The sequence below is a fragment of the Antechinus flavipes genome, chromosome 3 (assembly GCF_016432865.1).
Source record: "Antechinus flavipes isolate AdamAnt ecotype Samford, QLD, Australia chromosome 3, AdamAnt_v2, whole genome shotgun sequence".
Classification (NCBI taxonomy): domain Eukaryota; kingdom Metazoa; phylum Chordata; class Mammalia; order Dasyuromorphia; family Dasyuridae; genus Antechinus; species Antechinus flavipes.
In genome coordinates this window covers 473,950,597-473,968,957 of record NC_067400.1, presented here as the reverse complement: position 1 = coordinate 473,968,957, position 18,361 = coordinate 473,950,597, and the positions used below count along the sequence as shown (strand labels likewise).

The 18,361-nt window shown below is 32.8% G+C and overlaps 1 protein-coding gene across 4 annotated transcripts in view; it reads left to right on the top strand.

Annotated features, from left to right (window-relative positions):
• Positions 1-18,361, top strand: part of APLP2 (amyloid beta precursor like protein 2) — a 92,218-nt gene that overhangs the window by 51,311 nt on the left and 22,546 nt on the right. For all 4 annotated transcript variants that reach the window (XM_051986674.1, XM_051986672.1, XM_051986675.1 and 1 more), the window contains exons 2-4: positions 4,343-4,516; positions 6,029-6,158; positions 18,136-18,248. In XM_051986674.1, the coding sequence (XP_051842634.1) occupies positions 4,343-4,516; positions 6,029-6,158; positions 18,136-18,248 (417 nt within the window). The remainder of the gene's footprint in view (positions 1-4,342; positions 4,517-6,028; positions 6,159-18,135; positions 18,249-18,361) is intronic.

Sequence of the window (18,361 nt, the reverse complement as noted above, 5' to 3'; positions counted from 1 at the left end):
GCATAGTGTCTCTTCATCTTTTTTCTAATTTGGTACTCATTATGACCTTTTGCCTCCAAACCGTATGATCTGACTCCTCATAGACAACTCATTTTGAAGTGATTGCTGCTTTGAGAACTAGTATTTTGTGATATTATTGGTGCTTACAAGTTCAGTATCTTCATACTTAAATTATAAAATAATAAACAAATATTTCTTATTCCTAAACTAAATTTTCCTCTTCTACATTCATCATCAAATTAAAATAATCAGATACACTGTTGTTGAGGGATGAGACACTCTTAACAGCTTTTGAGGGTTCACAGGTCAGTGTCGTAGGTTTTGTGAAAGAATTTGAACTTCCCTTCTTTTAAGTTAAGGTTGACTCCAGAGGATTTATTGACACTGAGAGTTTTCTCAGCAGGCTAAGATCCTGATTAACAAAGTAGCTGGGAACTGGGGGATAGAGATTAATTTTATTTTGTCTTCTGTACCTGGAGGCTAGGGATCGATTTCTGAATGAATTAAGGATGGAGGGTGGTAGCCTGAAGAGTAATCTCCAGGTGAATTAAGGTGGTGATTATTTTAGAAGTTTCCCAGGCTAGAAATTAAAGAGTGATCTCCAGGTGAATTAGGGGTGGGGGATGGTCCAAAGCCAGAAGATTCAGGGTTTTCTGACCCAGGACCCCCATAAAAATCAGGGGACCAAAGAGTCCTATTATATCACTATATCTTATTTCAGAGGATCCTGTCAAATCCTTTATAGAATTTTTTTAATACTTCTTCCTTTATCACAAATTTGGTATGGTGATCTGATTCAATGTAGTGGTTTTATTTAAGCTCAACTGAAGTTGTCCTGTGAAATGTTTTGCTTTATTGAAATCTGTAAAATTCTTTGTCTTTCATCAAGGTGAATCTTCAGGACTAATAGTAAGCCATATAAATAGAAAAATATCCTATCACCTAGTAGTCAATTTTGTGGCAATAATAAGCCTTAGTATAATTTAATATAATTATTAATATAATTAATATATTGTTATTAAGACCACACATTATAATTATATTGATACCAATTTATTATTATATTATTTATAAAAATTATAACAACATAATTATAATAATTGATAATTATAATGTAATTATTATATTAAATAATATTGATATAATTAATATAATTTAGTTCAACTATTCCCTTGTTAGGTCTGTACTTTGAGTTTTTGAATCTTAATGGTAACTCTTGATCAGACCTGTTGATTTGCTTGATTATGTGTGGTTGAGAAATGGTGAAGGGGTCATCATTTAATAAAAAAACTGGAGAGATCTCTAGAGGCAAAGCAAAAGTTTATTATACATTCTAGCAAGAAGGGGTCTTACTCTTCTAGCAGACAATGGAAGAGAGGAAGCACCGTCGGGGGCAGGGTCAACACTTTTAATCCCTAACGCAAATACCCCCTCCCACCATTGAGCCTCATCCTTATTGGCTGAGGATCTTACATTCTACTACCCAAGAAATTGAACTTGACCAATTAAGTACATAGTTGCCCATATTTGACTGAAATAGGGAGACACTGATGTCATAGGAGGATATCAGGAAGGGGACTTAAGATGCCCTTGACTCAATGCTTAAAGTCCTTCAGGCCTACTCAAACTCTGAAATAGATGAAGCCTTACTCGATTTTCACAACTGTCTTGAAAGATCTCACCTCATCTCGTTCAATTAGAATTCAAGGAACTCTCTTATTGCAGTAGAGTTTTAGAATGGGACTTTGAAAATGTCTTTTTTAAATATATTTTTGTAAATTTAAAAAAATAAACCCCGTCTAGATTTTCTGTGTTGTGTCTCTTTTTTGTTCTTCCAGTTATTAACTATATTACTTGTAACAAATAATTTTAGTGGAAAAAAAAATCTAGCAAAATCAATCAATGCAAAAATTATCAAGATTTTTCCTTAGAAATACTTATTAAATGGCTAAAGAAGGTGGACTTGGATTAGAGGAATATTTTATTTAGATATGAAAATCATTTTTAGCACTCCATTAATTTGGATCTAGTATTCATTGTCATCTTATTTGAAATGAATCATTAGATGTTTAGATGAATACGTAATGCCAGAGAAACTTAGCAAGATGATTAGAGAATATTTAATAATTTATTGAATGGAGAGATATACTGGGATCAAATAGATCCATGGTTTGGTCCCGGGGCTGAATGAGACTATCATCTCCAAGAATCCATCCCACAATTTGAGTTCTCAAAGACACTAGGCTCAGATGCAGGGAGTAGACTGAGGCAGGGGCAGAGTCAGGGTGCTGAAAACGGGAATGGGACTCTGATAGGGTGGGTGAGCCACTGGAGATGAGATGACATAATCAGGGGGAAGCACCCTTGACATGTGGAGAGGCGTCTTGATAAGACAGTATCTGACATTCCAATAGCTTGGATGAGGAGAGGCATTCTGATATTCTAAAACATAAGATCTTTTATCCTTATCCAGTATTCTGATAAAGAGTGAGGGAAGGTTTTGCAGAGAAGCTGGGAAATGCAGTCAGGAAAATTATGGAAACCCGAGAACTATGGTATAACAAATAGGAGTTTAGATTTCTGAAGTAGCTTTACTTTGCTTGTCTATATTTCAGAAGCCTAATCTTGTCAGTTGTTTTATATACTTTCACAATAAAGGCATAATAAGTTGTTTCATTCTTGATATGAAGGTTGGACAAGTATTATTCTCCTTTAAAACTATAATTCTTTCCTGTGGACATTGTCACAAATTTTCCAATTTGAGTCTTGGCAAGTTTTTAATGTGTTTAACTTTTGTAATTTGTTTCTGAGATGCCTGTTACTCCTGAAAATTGTTTTGTTACTCATGGATATGAACTAATTTTACTTTCGTTCAATACAAAAATAGGAAGGCAAATGGGTGACAAAAGAAAAAATATTAACCATGTATTTAAAAATTGGGTATGAATACCTTATCTTGTTAAAGAGATCATCTGTAGCAGTGGTCCCTTTCCTTAGTATAGGATAAGTTATGCTTGCCTTTTTGTTTCTTAGATTTCAAACCAAATTTGTTTTTGGTATGTGTTTTGTAAGAGATTGCAGAAACAAAAATTGTATAAAATCTTGCCCAATTTGACCTGATAATTTTTTTCTTGCTTTTAAAAAAGAATTATATTTGGAATAAACTTGGACTATTGTTGACATAAAGTTATAACCTTCATTATTTTGGTGTTACTAACAATGCAAAGGGGTCAGAGTTGATTAGTTGCACTAGTTTACAAGAATCTTATTAAAATATCCACACTGTTTTCTTAGCTTGTGCTTTGTTACCTGGAAACAGATAGGATAATTATTTTTGTTCTGTCCACCAGTTAAGATATTGCTATCCAAGAAAATATTTTCAGAATATTATATTTATTTTTACATGAAACTAATTGGTAGTTAGTAAAGTGAATTTATAACAACTTGGATTTTAAGAGTTCTAAGTAAATTGTTTATAGGCTTCAAATTATCAAATTACTTTTGGAGACATTTTTATGTTATCCTTTGCTTCTTTCCTCCAAGGAAAGGATTTTGGGTTAAATGTTTCTGAAAAATTCACTTTGAATCTTACAAACTGCAAAGATTAGTCTGATTTTGGGTCAGTATGAAGGTACAATGTTAGCAGAATTCAACATTGAATTAATGTAACTAGGTTTGATTTGCTTTATCTATAGACAATGCAGCAGATTTTTGTAAATCCTTTGTAGGTCCTTCCATTGATCAGAACGTTTCTTTTTTGGTAGGTAGGGTTTTTTGTTTGTTTGTTTTTTTGATGAGGCAACTGGAGTTAAATGACTTGCCCAGGGTCACATAGCTAGGAAGGCTTTTTTGGTAGATTGTGCCCAACGTACTAGAGGCCTTTTCTAGATTGTTTAGTTTCAATCATAGTTTGATTCATTGATCATTGGGCAAAGACCTCATTTAGAGAGCCAGTAGACATTTTTTTAAATGGTGTATTTCTATTTCACTCTGCTCCTTTTTCTGCCATTAAATCATTGTCATTGTGAAAACTGAAGATACTCCACAGTGATTCAATATTGTTTTTTTTCCTTTTCATGGATTGCCATAACCAAATAATTTATTCTTTGTTGCCAATCATAATGGTGATGAAATTCTTTTCTTAGCTAAGTTGACTGTTTGGCAGCATATTGTCGTTGCTAGAGTCATATCTGAAGCCTTTCCAATATGGTAGAACCTGCCAGAGCTATACTCTGGTGTTATCGCCTTCCAGAATCAAGGGTCACCTTTGTGACAGTAAGTGGTAGACATATTCAAAAAAAAGATGAAAATAAAAGTAAATTCAACTATTTTTTCTTTACAGGCACTTGCAGCAAATGCAGGAACAGGATTTGCTGTAGCTGAGCCTCAGATTGCAATGTTTTGTGGAAAGTTGAATATGCATGTCAACATTCAAACTGGGAAATGGGAACCAGACCCATCAGGAACCAAGACCTGTTTTGGAACAAGAGAGGAAGTTCTTCAATATTGTCAGGAGGTAAGATGTTAGAAATTTTTGTTCATTTATTTTCTTTATTACAATTTGGGTTGCATATAAATAGACATAGGTTTTAAGTAGTTCATTACTGCTCATTTAAATCTCACTTCAGCCCTTTATTACTGGGCTCATTATTAAGATTTCATGGGAATTTTAGCTATGTACTTTAAAAATTTGATTTAAGGAGTAGTACTTTTGCAGTATATCCCATAGTGAAGGTGGATAGGAACTCACTTTAGCTATTAGACTAATTTTCACTCCAAGCATTTAGTAGTTTAAAGATGGCATGGTTTCCAGAAAGTCCACATTTTTATGTGGAGTAACCAGTAGTGGTGGTTAAAGATTTCCAGTTTATTGTCTCAATGCCTAAAGTTGAAGGCAAAAGTCGCATCTAACCCAAAAAATCTCATTTGTTGGCCTAGAAAATGATTCAAGGGTGTGTGTCTGTGTGTTTTCATTGAACCCACCTTAAAAATGTTAATGGAACAATTTTATCTAGTGAAACAATCATCTAAATTCTACTATAAAAGGCAAATAATTTGAGAGATGCTATTTTGTATATGTACATGTGTATGTGCGTGCATGCACGCCTGGGTGGTATAATATCTTACAAGGATTAACTTGTGGGGAAATATGGAATAAGGAGCTATACTAGTATGACATAAATTTAAAATTCTTTCAATTTAGGATATTACAGTTCCTCATATTTAAAAAAAAAGTAATAGAATCAGAATTTAAGATTTTTTGGGTTATGTTTGGAAATAGGGGTTGGGGGGGTAGGGAGGGGAGTGTGATTCTTTTTGGTGTTTTTTCACCTAATTCCAGGTGTCTTTACAGAGGTTGTCTTTGTGCCTGCCTAATACAATTGAATGTTATCTAGTGTTGCTTTGCCAAAAAGTAGTCCTTAATTACTAATAAAACTCTCTCCCAAGTTAGTATCTTACTGCTCCTTTTTCTTTTTCTTTTTTTTTTTTTTTTATTATAACTTTTTATTGACAGAACCCATGCCAGGGTAATTTTTTTACAACATTATCCCTTGCACTTGCTTCTGTTCCAATTTTTCCCCTCCCTCCCTCCACCCCCTCTCCTAGATGGCAAGCAGTCCTATGTATGTTAAATATGTTGTTACTGCTCCTTTTTTCAATACATATCTCAAGCAGCACTTTCTATACAAACCTTTTCTTCATCCTTGAAATTATGATTGTCATCTTCCCAATTACCTTGTATTTTTAATCTTCATACTTGTTCCACATATGCTTAACTTATGCAACTGTTGTTTCCCCCATGGGGTATAAATTCTCCATGTAGAGCAGAGATTACTACATTCTTAGTTTTTGTAGCTACATTACCTTGTACATGAGTAGGGTTTTATGGTACAAAACTTTAGAGCATCTTGAAAAGAGGTAAAAAGGTTCTACTTCTGTAGTAACTTGGTCTAGATTTGCATACTCTGAATATCAGTCTTCAAGGGTAGTTTGTTTGATGGTTTCTCTTCCTCCTGCCTCTTGATAGATGTATCCAGAACTTGAGATCACTAATGTGATGGAAGCAAACAAACACGTTGTTATTGACAACTGGTGCAAGAAAGGCAAGAAGCAGTGCAAGCCTCGGTCTCATATTGTTATTCCCTACAAATGTATAGGTGAGCATTTTTTTGGGGGGAGGGGGAACTTACGTCCTGTTCTTAAGTTTATCTTCTCTTGGCCCAAAGGTGGGGGTTGAGAGCAGTAGGGGAAAGGAGAGTGCAGCCTTTGTTGCTTGGCAGATCTTGGTGTCTGACTTCCTTTGCCAGAGTAATTGTACGTTTCTCTTTCCAGCTAAAACAAGTATATTTTTCCCTTTTTGTGGAACTAATTAGCCATATTGTCCTTAAAACAATCTGATTGTGCCTCAGACTTGTTGTGAATGATCTCTTGAAGTATCACATATATAGATTTTCTTCTTTGGTCAGATCAACATATGTGTTTTATGTATGGAAAAAAGAGATATATCTGTCTTAGAGGGCAGAAATCACTAAAAGTATTGTTGCCCCATGTAAAATACTGTAGCTTTAAGATTTGTCAAGGTACTTGTGACTTTTTGAAACAGTGAAGTATTTTTTTTCCAATAAAGCTTTTGTTTATAGGAGAATAGAATTATTGCTTCATAATTCTATTGCTTCAGTTGCTTAGTTATATACCATTTTCTGGAATAACTTGTACTTACCATATTTATAATTTGTTTTGGAAGTTAACCTTGAAAAGTAGAGTAGTAAAAATAATTTTTTCCATAACAGGAAAATAGAGATTCAGCAAATATAAGTAGCATTTTGTTTTATTTAAGGCTTATTGAATGGGGAAGGAAAGAGAAGACGTTTGTGTGTGTTTTGATAATTAGTTGAAATGCATCATTTTTATGGTACATTCATTTAAAGGCTTTAGGTTGTTTGCTTTATGGATATACTCCCATCATACCTATGATCAAAGAAGATATAGATCTAAGTTTTCATTAATTCACAACAGGTTTCTCTGCATTTAATTAGAACAGCATATCACCTTCATAGTTTTAGAAGAGCCACACCTAACAAGATGATTTTGTATTAACATATTTAGATACTAGTTAATATACTAATAACATTTGCAAATTTTGCACAAATTTTCTAATTGTCTCTGATGGGGGAAAATATCTGTTATGATTTTTCAGAAAGATAATTTTTGATACTACTACAAATTAATATGTCTTGATATTTGTACTTGGTTTTGTTTGTGATAATTACCTTGAAAGAGATTTGCATGCAGACACATACAACAAAACATTTTGCCTTCTCATTCCATTTGCCAAATGCTATAACTTGTTTTTCAAATTGTTAAAAATCCCACTCCTCTAAAGTCATTATCTAGCACTTTGTTCATTGGAGATAACCCTGAGTTCTTAATGATTATTCCAATAAACTGAAAACTAGAGCGTATTAAGATGGTAAGGTGTGGAGTAGTAAGGACTCAGACAGTATCAACTAAAAAACAGCTAAGGTAGCTGATGCCAGGCTGCCTTATGAAATATTAGGTAATAGCAATATTTGTAACTACCCTACTAAATTAGAGATAATTTATTGTCTATCTCAGATATGGCAGATTTTTCTTTTCTTTTTCTTTTTCTTTTTTTGCTGAGGCAATTGGGGTTAAGTGACTTGCCCACACAGCTAGGAAGTGTTATGTGTCTGAGTTTGGATTTGAACTCATGTCCTCCTGACTTCAGGGCTGGTGCTCTATCCACAGTGCCATCTAGCTGCCCCTAAATAACAGAATTTTAAAGCAATACTTAGCTAAATGGTGATGCTGCCAGTCAAGAAAATGCATAAAATACATTTTTTGTGTTTTAGAAATAGACATCCCAAATCTGTTTGCTTTTTGATCATTGAACAAGATACTAGACATTTAACTTGTTTAGACCTTGAATATTGTCAGTGGTTAAAACTTTCTCAAGGGTAGTAATTTGAGCAATCATTCCAGACCCTCATGAACTTAGTTTGGGGAAAATGGTAGCGTCTGGTAGTGTGCTGACTGGTTGGTTGTTTCAGGCTTTTAATCAACAGATCTTTAGCAACTCTAGGAAAGACACTAAGAAAGAATTGGGAGTACTAAGTGCTTTTATAACTGGTCTATCCACTTCTAATTCAAGGCATGGAGGATAATGGGTGTCAGCAAATCTGAATTGCTGGCAAAAATACCCTTTCCTGTTTTTTGTCCCTTATATCTGCTCTGCTTGTTCCTTTTAGATTTTCATTTATCTCTCTAGGCCTTTCTTTTTTCATCTGAAAATGAGGAGAAGGGGATAGGCTTATCAATGATTTCTTTTTTTTTTTCTTTTTTTTTATCAATGATTTCTAAAGTCCCTTTTATTTCTAAATAATGTGATTCACTCACTATTTTCTTCCTTGAGTTTTTCCTCTTCAAAGCAACATTTGTTCCTTGATTTCTGCATTAGAAATGTTAGTGAAGTGACTTTATCTAGGGGAACAATGACTATTATAAGATTTTAATAACTAATAATTATGAGAGATTTCTTTAGTACATCTTCCAGGTGAAGTTTTTGAAATCTCAGGGTAGAAACAAGTTATCATTTATCTCTATTCCCTGGAATAAGGGAGGATTGCTTCTGACATTGGGAAAGGGTTCCTCAGCTAGTCTCAGTATAGTAGCTAGTACTTACCTAAATACTAATTACAAGTCAGAATCCTTGTCTTCTTTACATTAATGACGTCTAACCAGAAGTTTTTTTTTTTTTTTATTCCTTGAAAAAATAAAGTGTTATTTAATAGAAACTAACAGGGAATAGGGCCTACTTACTTTTCTAATGAGCCACCAAAGCTTATTAGTATCAGTTTTTCCTTTTTTTTTTTTTTTAAAACCTTTGGGTCATCTTTTTCTCATGAACTTTTAAATAACATTTTATTCACACTGTACTTTGTATTGTTTATTTTTCAATTTTCAATTTATGTATCTTATTTATGAATTAAAAGTTCATTGAAGACAATGACAAAATCTTTTAATCATTTTTATATCCACTTCTTGGTACTTGGTATACATTTTATGTATTAATTAGTCCTTAGAAAAAGTTTTTGGTTTTTGTTTATTGTGTTTTTTTGTTTTTTGTTTGTCATAAAAATGAATTTATCTATAGTATTCAAACTGCTTGTTGAATTAGCCTGTCAGTGACTTAGCAGTGACTGTGATTGTTCCTGAAAAACTCAAATATATTGACAGAAGAAGAATAAAGGAAAAGTGGTGAAGAAAGATGAGAATGGGAGAAGAGCTTTACTTAATAGGCAGTACCTCTTACAATCAATTTGAGTGCCACAAATTGTTTACTTTAGCTTTTGAGTATTGATTTTTGCTAGCATTAGACTTCTTAAAATATTGCCTTGATTACCAAGCTTGAGAGTGGTTTAAAAGTTACTGGTAACTGATGTGGCTAAAATATAGTAATCTTAAAGTATTGTGTAGCTTTTTTTCCTCTTCTCTAGTCATGAAGTTTTTTCCATGATCCCTGAAAGAATTCTAAAATACACTTTGGTAAAACTGTTCGAATTTATTTAAGTTAATATCTTTCCAGTAGAAGTTTTAATTCAGTACTTAATAGTCATAGCTCTATTATTTTCTACATTACCAGTAATCATTTTCTGTTGAATTATATTAGTAAAAAATAACAGAATAATGGAACTGGAGATAGTTATTCTGAAACAAGAAAAGATAAAAATTTCTTTACTGCAAAAATAATGTTTTCTAAACATTGATTTATTGGCTACAAAAGTGGGATTGAATACATGTGTAATATAGAACTTTATAATCTTCTAATAAATAAATGCTTCTGAATTGGTTTGTAGAACTCTTGAAAAAGTGTAGCTTCAATCTGTCTTTTCAGATGATTAACTTTTAAAGTCCCTCAAAACTGATCCTTGAAGCAGTGAAGTACCGATTTTTAACAACTATAATTTGGTTTCTTTAGGACAACTAATCTATAAATTAAATATTTTATTCTTATTGGAGGAGGTGATTGAGCCATTTGAAAATGTTCTGTGAAACTTAACTTTACCATACTATAGGAAATTTGATCCTTGAGGCCCAGTTCATTTTTATAGAATGTAAATATTCAAAACTGAAGCCCAAGGCATATTCCCAGGAAAGATAGAAATTTCTCCATTCCTTTGTACTTTGAAACTGTGATAGTCAGGAATAAGACTCTTATTTCCACCTCCTTGGAATTTAGTATCAGATGAGAAATGGGAAATATTAGGGGAGTAGAAGACAGTCTTTTGTCATGGAAAAGAGTTTCAGCAACCATAAAAAGAGAAAAACTCCAGATCAGTTAACCACTACTATGCATCATGAAGATTGTTAATATAAACTTCATGATTGAGAAGTGAAAAGTGGATATAAATTGTAACTCTTCTGCTTCTAGTATAAATCATAATCCTTTAGACATTTATGTCATGCTTTCATGTGGTTCACTTTCTTATACTGAAATGCAAAGCAAGTATTAGCTTTATATTGATCTATGAATAAATGAGCATTTTGCAGCTTTTATCCTGTGACTTTACTTTTTAGATCATAGCTATTATTTCTTAGCCAATTAAAACCAGGGTTCTAATTAAAAAAAAATATATTGTATTAAGCTCTGTGGCTTACAAAATTATAAATTCATCCTGTCATAAAACCTTCCACAAAGCTTAAAACAGAATTCTTCTATCTGGTAAGTCTTACTTTTTCATAGAATATTCAGAGTAAGCATTCAACAAAAGTAAACAAAAATTTAGTGCATTCAACAAAAGTAAACAAAGATTTAGTAACTCATTCCTTTATATAATTAAGACTGATTATGGAAATAGATTTTTTAAAGTTAAGTTTTCATTGTTTTTCTGATTGTCATTTAAATATTTCTTATAAATCAGCTGTAATTGAATCAGTAAATTATTGTAAGTTGATTGGTATGTAAGTAGAATTGAGTATTTAATTTTTACAATGATATTACTGAGAAACAGCACAGCATAATGAATTGAGAGCTAATCTCAGAGTGAAGACCACCTATGTTCAAATCCTGCCTCACCTCAGACATAGCCTGGTCATGTGACTGAGGAATAAGCTACTTAGTTTTTTCAGTAGTTGCCAGATTTTTTTTGATTACATACTCCAATCAGTTTTTTTTTAAATTTCACATTCACTCATGTATCTATTTATAAACACATGCATTTATTTATTAATTATACACGTATACAATTGAACTAATAATTGTGTATGCTGTAGAACTCATGCCAAAACATAAAATAAAAAAAGGATGAAAAAATATTTAATCATAGAGTAGATAGGATTAGGGAATTCTACTTGGAGTTTCTTGAGCATAAAGAAATTATATCTTTGGACCTACATTTTAGGAAAATCATTTTGGCAGCTCTTTGAAGAATCAGTGGAGATAAAGAGTCCATAGAGAGGAAATTAAGAATAGAGAATTTTACGGCTCTTCCTTAGTTAGGGACAATGATTTGTAGACAATTATTAGCTAGGGAAAATGGATAAAGTTATCTAGGATGGAGACTCAAGAGAGAAAGAATATCCAGGAGAAAGACATGATCAGTAGTATAAAATATAGCAGAAAAATTATTAAGTCAAACAGACCATCACATTTGATAAACAAAGATCATAAGTAATGTTGAATGATGCAGCTTGAATTTAGATTTGTAGATTTAGAGATAAAGAGGGGAAGAAATTAAGAAGATTAGAAGAATGGAAAGATTGTTGTACCTTCCAAGGAAATAGTAAAGTTTAGGGTAAAAGATAATGTAAATGGAAAACTCATCTGTACCTATTATTCATATACCATTCAAATATTATTGTTCTGTAAGAAATGACCAGCAGGATGAATACAGAGAGGACTGGCGAGACTTACATGAACTGATGCTAAGTGAAATGAGCAGAACCAGATTGTAGATCATTATACACTTCGACAACGATATTGTATGAGGATGTATTCTGATGGAAGTGGACTTCTTTGACAGAGACCTAACTGAGTTTCAATTGATAAATGATGGACAGAAACAGCTACACCCAAAGAAAGAACACTGGGAAATGAATGTGAACTATCTGCATTTTTGTTTTTCTTCCCGGGTTATTTTTACCTTCTGAATCCAATTCTCCCTGTGCAACAAGAGAACTGTTCGGTTCTGCAAACATATATTGTATCTAGGATATACTGCAACATATCTAACATATATAGGACTGCTTGCCATCTGAGGGAGGGGAAAAATCGGAACAAAAACGAGTGCAAGGGATAATGTTGTAAAAAAAATTACCCTGGCATGGATTCTGTCAATATAAAGTTATTATAAAATAAAATAAAATATTTTTTTTAAAAATCGTATACCATTCACTGAAAAAGGAATATTATAGATTTAAATTAGAAGAAGTAGAAGGAAAAAAAATTAACTGGGAAAAGTCATTGTGGCACATTTGTTGATAGGATGATATTAAGCATTTATGTAATGCCTACTATGTTCCAGGTGTACTGTCTTTTAAGCTTTAAAAAATACCATTTCATTTGATCCTCACAAATTCTCCCTATTTTGTATAGTTGAAAAAACTGAGAAAAACATAGGTTAAGGGACTCTGGCAAGATTCAGCACTTTATCCATTGCATCCCCTACTTGCCTTGTAAAAATTTAATTTTTAAGATCATAACAAATGTTAGAAGGGCTGTGGGAAAATAGGCATACCAGTTTTCTGTTGAAGAGATGAAGAGATGGTCAGATAAGCATTTTTGCAAAGCAATATGAAAAAAAATTATCAAAATGATAATACTCTTTGATCAAACAATACCATTAATAAATAGATATTTAACCTAAAAGGATCCATATGTACAAAAGAGTTTTGTATTGGCAAAAATAAAATTTCAAAATACAGGGAACTTGGACAGTGGCTGAAGAAATTGTGGTTTATAATTATATTGGAATATCACTGGCATAAAACAGTTTCAGGGAAACTTTGGAGGGCTTCCACGAACTTAGAATGAGGTGAACAGAATCAGAGGAACAATTTTTAAATTAATTAATAACCATAGATTATTAAAAAAAATTATCCTAAAATAACTCATTACTCTATCAGCCATGTCCTCTTCCCAATGTTGCTTCAGTCTACACTTTGACTCCATCAACTCTTTATCTGCAAATGGGTTGCTTGTTTTGTCATATGAGTCCTTCAGAAATGTGGTTGATCATTGTGTCATTCAGTTACTGTTTTTTAAAGTTATGCATTAAATTGTCCTACTGTTTCTGCTTAGTTCACTTTGAATATGTTGCAGCATTCTAAATTTTTCTGAAGCTATTCTGCATCACATTTCTTAGAGTACAATACTATTATGTCACCTTTATGTACTATAACTTATTTAGCCATTCTCAAATATTTAATTCTTTCCAAAAAGGGACTACTGTAAATGTGTTTGTAAATTTTGAATTCTTTCTCCTTTTTTTTTTGATCTCTTTGTAGTATAGACTAAAAGCAGTTACCACAGAGTTAAAGGGTACGTAAAATTTCTTTTTGAGAGGCAGTTGGGGTGTTAAGTGACTTGCCCAAGGTCACACACCTAATAATTAGGCCTAGTAAGTGTTAAGTTCCAAAGTCAGATTTGAGCTTGGGTCCTCCTGACTCCTGGATGGATGTTCTATCCACTGTGCCATCTATCTAGCTGTCCTATATGTAGAATTTAATAGTTTTAGTGGCGTAGTTCCAAATTGTTTTCCAGAATGGCTGGAACCCAGTTCACATCTTCACCAAGAGAGCATTAAAAACCCTGTTTCCCATAGCTTCTCTAGCATTTTTTATTTTGCTTTCTTTTGTCAGGTTTGCCAATTTCATCCACCAACTTTTTATAGAAAAACAATTTTGAAATGTAGGAGAACTCTGGTCATTGCAATGACAAGCCCCGATTCCAGAGCACCTATGATGAAGCATGTTGGCATGACTTAGTCAAGATGAGAATTTATTTTGTTTGACTATTTTTTTACAAGGGCTATATTTTTCCTTGAATATATAGCATGTGCTGATTTATATTCAGTCTTTATAGTTCATTGGGATTGCCTTGGTTCACTGTACCTCTGAGAAGGTCCAAGTTCAATCATTGAACAATCTTCCTGCTCTATATACAATGTTTTCCTGGTTCTGCTTGTTTCACTCAGCATCAATTCATGTAAATCTTTCCAGGCCTTTCTAAAATCAATTTGTTCATCATTTTTTATGTAACAATAATATTCCATTATTTTCACATATCATAACTTATTCATCCATTCCCCAATTGATGAGCATCTACTCATTTTCCAGTTCTTTGCCATCATAAAAAGAGTACTACAAGCATTTTTGCTCATGGAGGTCTTTTTTTCTGTTTTATGGTCTCTTTGGGGGAAAAAAAATCCAGTAGTGGCACTGCTGGACAAAGGATATGCACAGTTGGTTTTTTTTTATTTTGTTTTTGTTTTTTAAATTTTATTATTAAAGCTTTTTATTTACAAAACATATGCAAAAGCACAATTTCCCCTCCTTCCCCACACCCCCCTCCCTTAGCTAGCAGGTAGTCTAATACATGTTAAATATGTTGAAATACATGTTAAATCCAATATATATATAAATATTTATACAGTTTTCTTGATGCACAAGAAAAATCAAATCAAGAAGGAAGAAAACGAAAAACTGAGAAAGAAAACAAAATACAAGCAAACAACAATAGAGAGAGTGAGAATGCTATGTTGTGTTCCACACCTCCCACAGTTCTCTCTCTGGGTGTAGATGGCTCTCTTTGTCACTGCACAAGTGGAATTGGTTTGAATCATCTCAATGTTGAAGAGAGCCATATCCATCAGAATTGATCATCTTATAGTCTTGTTGTTGCCATGTATAATGATCTCTTGGTTCTGCTCATTTCACTCAGCATCAGTTCCTGTAAGCCTCTCCAAGCCTCTCTGAAATCATCCTGCTCGTCATTTCTTACAGAACAATACTATTTCATAACATTCACATACCACAATTTATTCAGCCATTCTCCAATTGATGGGCATCCATTCAATTTCCAGTTCCTTGCCACTACAAAAATGGCTGCTGGGCCACTGTCTACAGAGCTCAACCTAATAAAATAGGGGGAAGGAAAGAAAGAAAATTCGCAAGAACCTTAACCATAGAAAGCTACTATGATGAATAGAGAAGACCACCAGATCACCAACTTAGATAAGGACAAAATGCCTACATGGGAAATCTCAAAGGATTATGTGAATTTGACTCAATCTCAAAGAAGCTTCTTAGCTCTTAAAAAATTTTAAAAGGCAAATAAGAGAGGTAGAAGAAAAATGAAAAAAGAAATAAAAGTTATATGTAAGAGATAGTCAGTAGCTTGGAAAAGGAAAACAGTCCCTTAAAAATGTCATTGGTCAAATGAAAAAAAAAAAAAATCCAGTGAAGAAAAGTAGAATTAATCAAATGGAAAAAGAGATAGAAAAGCTAATTAAAGAAAAATCCTATGTTAAAAACTGGAACAGGACAAATGGAAGCTATGAGACATCAAGACTCAGTCAAACTAAAAAGAATGGAAAAATGGAAGAAAATGTAAAATACCTCTTTAGAAAAACATCTGGCCTGGAAAATAGATCCAGGGAGAGACAGTTTAAAAATTATTGGTCTATGTGAAGGTCACAACCAAAAAAAAGAACCTGGAAGGCATTCTTCAAGAGGTCATTCAGATACATTTCCCTGATACACTTGAACCAGAGGGCAAAATAGTCATTGAAAGAATCCATTGATCATCTCCAGAAAGAGATCTTATGAGGAAAGCCCCAAGGAACATTAGTTCAGAACTACCATCTCAAGAAAAAAATATTACAAACTGCGCACCCTCCCACTCTCCCCACCTTCTCCCCCCCAAAAAAAATATCAAGGAGAAACAGTCAAGATTACCCAGAATTTGGCAGCTTCTATAATAAAAGATCCGAGGACCTGGAATATCATATTCTGGAAAGCAAAGGACCGGGGTTTACACAACCAAGAATCAACCACCAGGGAGACTCAGCATCATCTTTCAGGGAATGAGATGGATCTTCAGTGAAGTAAGGAACTTTCAGTTATTTCTATTCAAAAAGCCAGAAATAAATAAAATCTTATCTTCAAACAATTGTACTAAAGATAAACACAGAAAGGTAAACAGCAAAAACAAAACCTAACATTATTTAAAGGTTAGACTGTTTACAAATCCCTAGATGGGAAAATGATACTTGTAACTCTTTTATTTTTCAAGGGGTAGTTGGAAAGGAAAAAGAATATATTCTTGTTGAATGAAAGTGGCAGGATGAAGTAATAATTGTAAAAACAAAAAGATTCTATTTTCCAGAGAACATTCTCATCTGCATCTTCCCAGCAGTTCTCTTTTTTATTTAATTCACATCCTGTCTTATATCCCCATCTATCTCCAAAACCAAAAGTTTAAAAGTAAAGTTTGGGGAACTTAAACTTTGAAAATATATTGATAGATTGGGCCATAATTTTAGATCTAACTGGATTGGTTGGACTCTTTAATTTACTTTTATCCTATCTTTTTTGTAAGCCAGCTTCCCATCATTGTGTCCTTTATTGTTGTTTTTACAAGAGCTATTTGTTAGCACATAAGAATGTAGCAAAATTATTCTTGTTTCTTATTCTGAAGTTCATAAATGTTAATTTTTTCTACATATAAAAAATAGAAGTAATATGTATATAAAGTTGTCTCATTATTACAGATTTTTTAAAAAAGAGTATTACTAAATTTGGCATATTAGTACCAGCTGTTTGTTTCCCTTTGAACCTTATTTCCTTATGTGTATTTAAAAAATACTTTATTGAATAAACAGTATTTCTTGCTTCTTTTGGCATCATCACTATTTCGTCCTCAAGTTCTTCAGTATTTTAGATTGGTTTTATTTACAGTGTAGGTGCTAATTATATATGTTGTTCTGAGTCTTACTTTGTATCACTTATACTAGTTTTCCCAGATTTCTCTGATCTATTCCTTGTCATTTTTATGCTACAACAAAATATTGTTATATTTATGTAACAAGATTTGTCCTACCATTGCTTAGTTTTTAAGCAGAGCTTTAGTTTCAGTTGTCTATTAGGAAAAAAAGGGCTATCACAATATATTTGTTACATATCGATTCTTTTCCTTTTCCTTTTTCCTTGATGTTTCTTGAACATGTGCCTAATGGTGATATCACTAGGTCAAGGGCCATTCCCAGATCAATTAATTTTTTGCATACAATTCTAGACTTTTTTTTTAATGGCTGTACTAATTCACAGCTCTACAAAGAGTACCAAAAATGTACCTTTTCTTCTTTATTTCCTCCAGCATTTGCCCTTTTCCTTTTTTGTCCTCTTTGGCAGTCTGATGGATGTGAGATAGAACTTCATAATGGTTGTAATTTTCATTTTTTTCTTATTCAATAATTTGATATGTTTTTTATATAGTTATTGATGACTTGCCCTTTGAGAAATGTCTGTTTATCCTTAAGCCATTTATTTATTGTGGAATGGCTTACTTCTGTATTTATTGAGTTCCAATTGAGTGAGAGTAAATTGCTACAAAGTTTTACCCCTCGTTTCACCATTTTCTTTTTGGTTCTAGCTCTATTAATCTTGTTTGTGCAAAAGGTATTAGTTTTTCTATAATCAAAATATTGTTCATTTTGTTTATTTTGATCCTCTCCTCCCACATGTTTGTCCAAGAAAGTTCTCTATCTCTGGTAACAAAAAAGTGTCTCTTTTCTTGTTCCTCCATTTAGTTTATGATGTGGCCTTTTATATTTAGTTTCTGTATCCATTTGGAGGTTATTAGGGTTATTTGGTGTGAGATGTTGTTTGAGACCTAAATTTTGCTAAACCAGCAAAGTCACTTGAAGCCAGTTTATTTTTGGGGGGTGGCTGTAGAAATGTAAAGTAATTTTCAAATGAATTACAAATAGAGTTGTCATTATTTCTATAAATAGCCTTAAATATTTGTGCTTGCATGGTAGATTACTTTGTTCAACAAATCTGAAAACCAAATTTGCCTCTGATAAACCTTTTTTTTTTTTTTTCCCCTCCCAGTGGGTGAGTTTGTAAGTGATGTTCTACTGGTCCCAGAGAGGTGTCAGTTTTTCCATAAAGAGAAAACCGATGTATGCGAGTATCACCAGCACTGGCATGCTGTGACAAAAGAGGTAAAAAAAAAAAAAAAAAAAGAAGAAGAAGAAAAAGAAGGCTAAGTACAAATGAGAATTATGAATACTTAGCTTGTACTTTATTTGATTCATTATTTTGTCTTTATGAATTT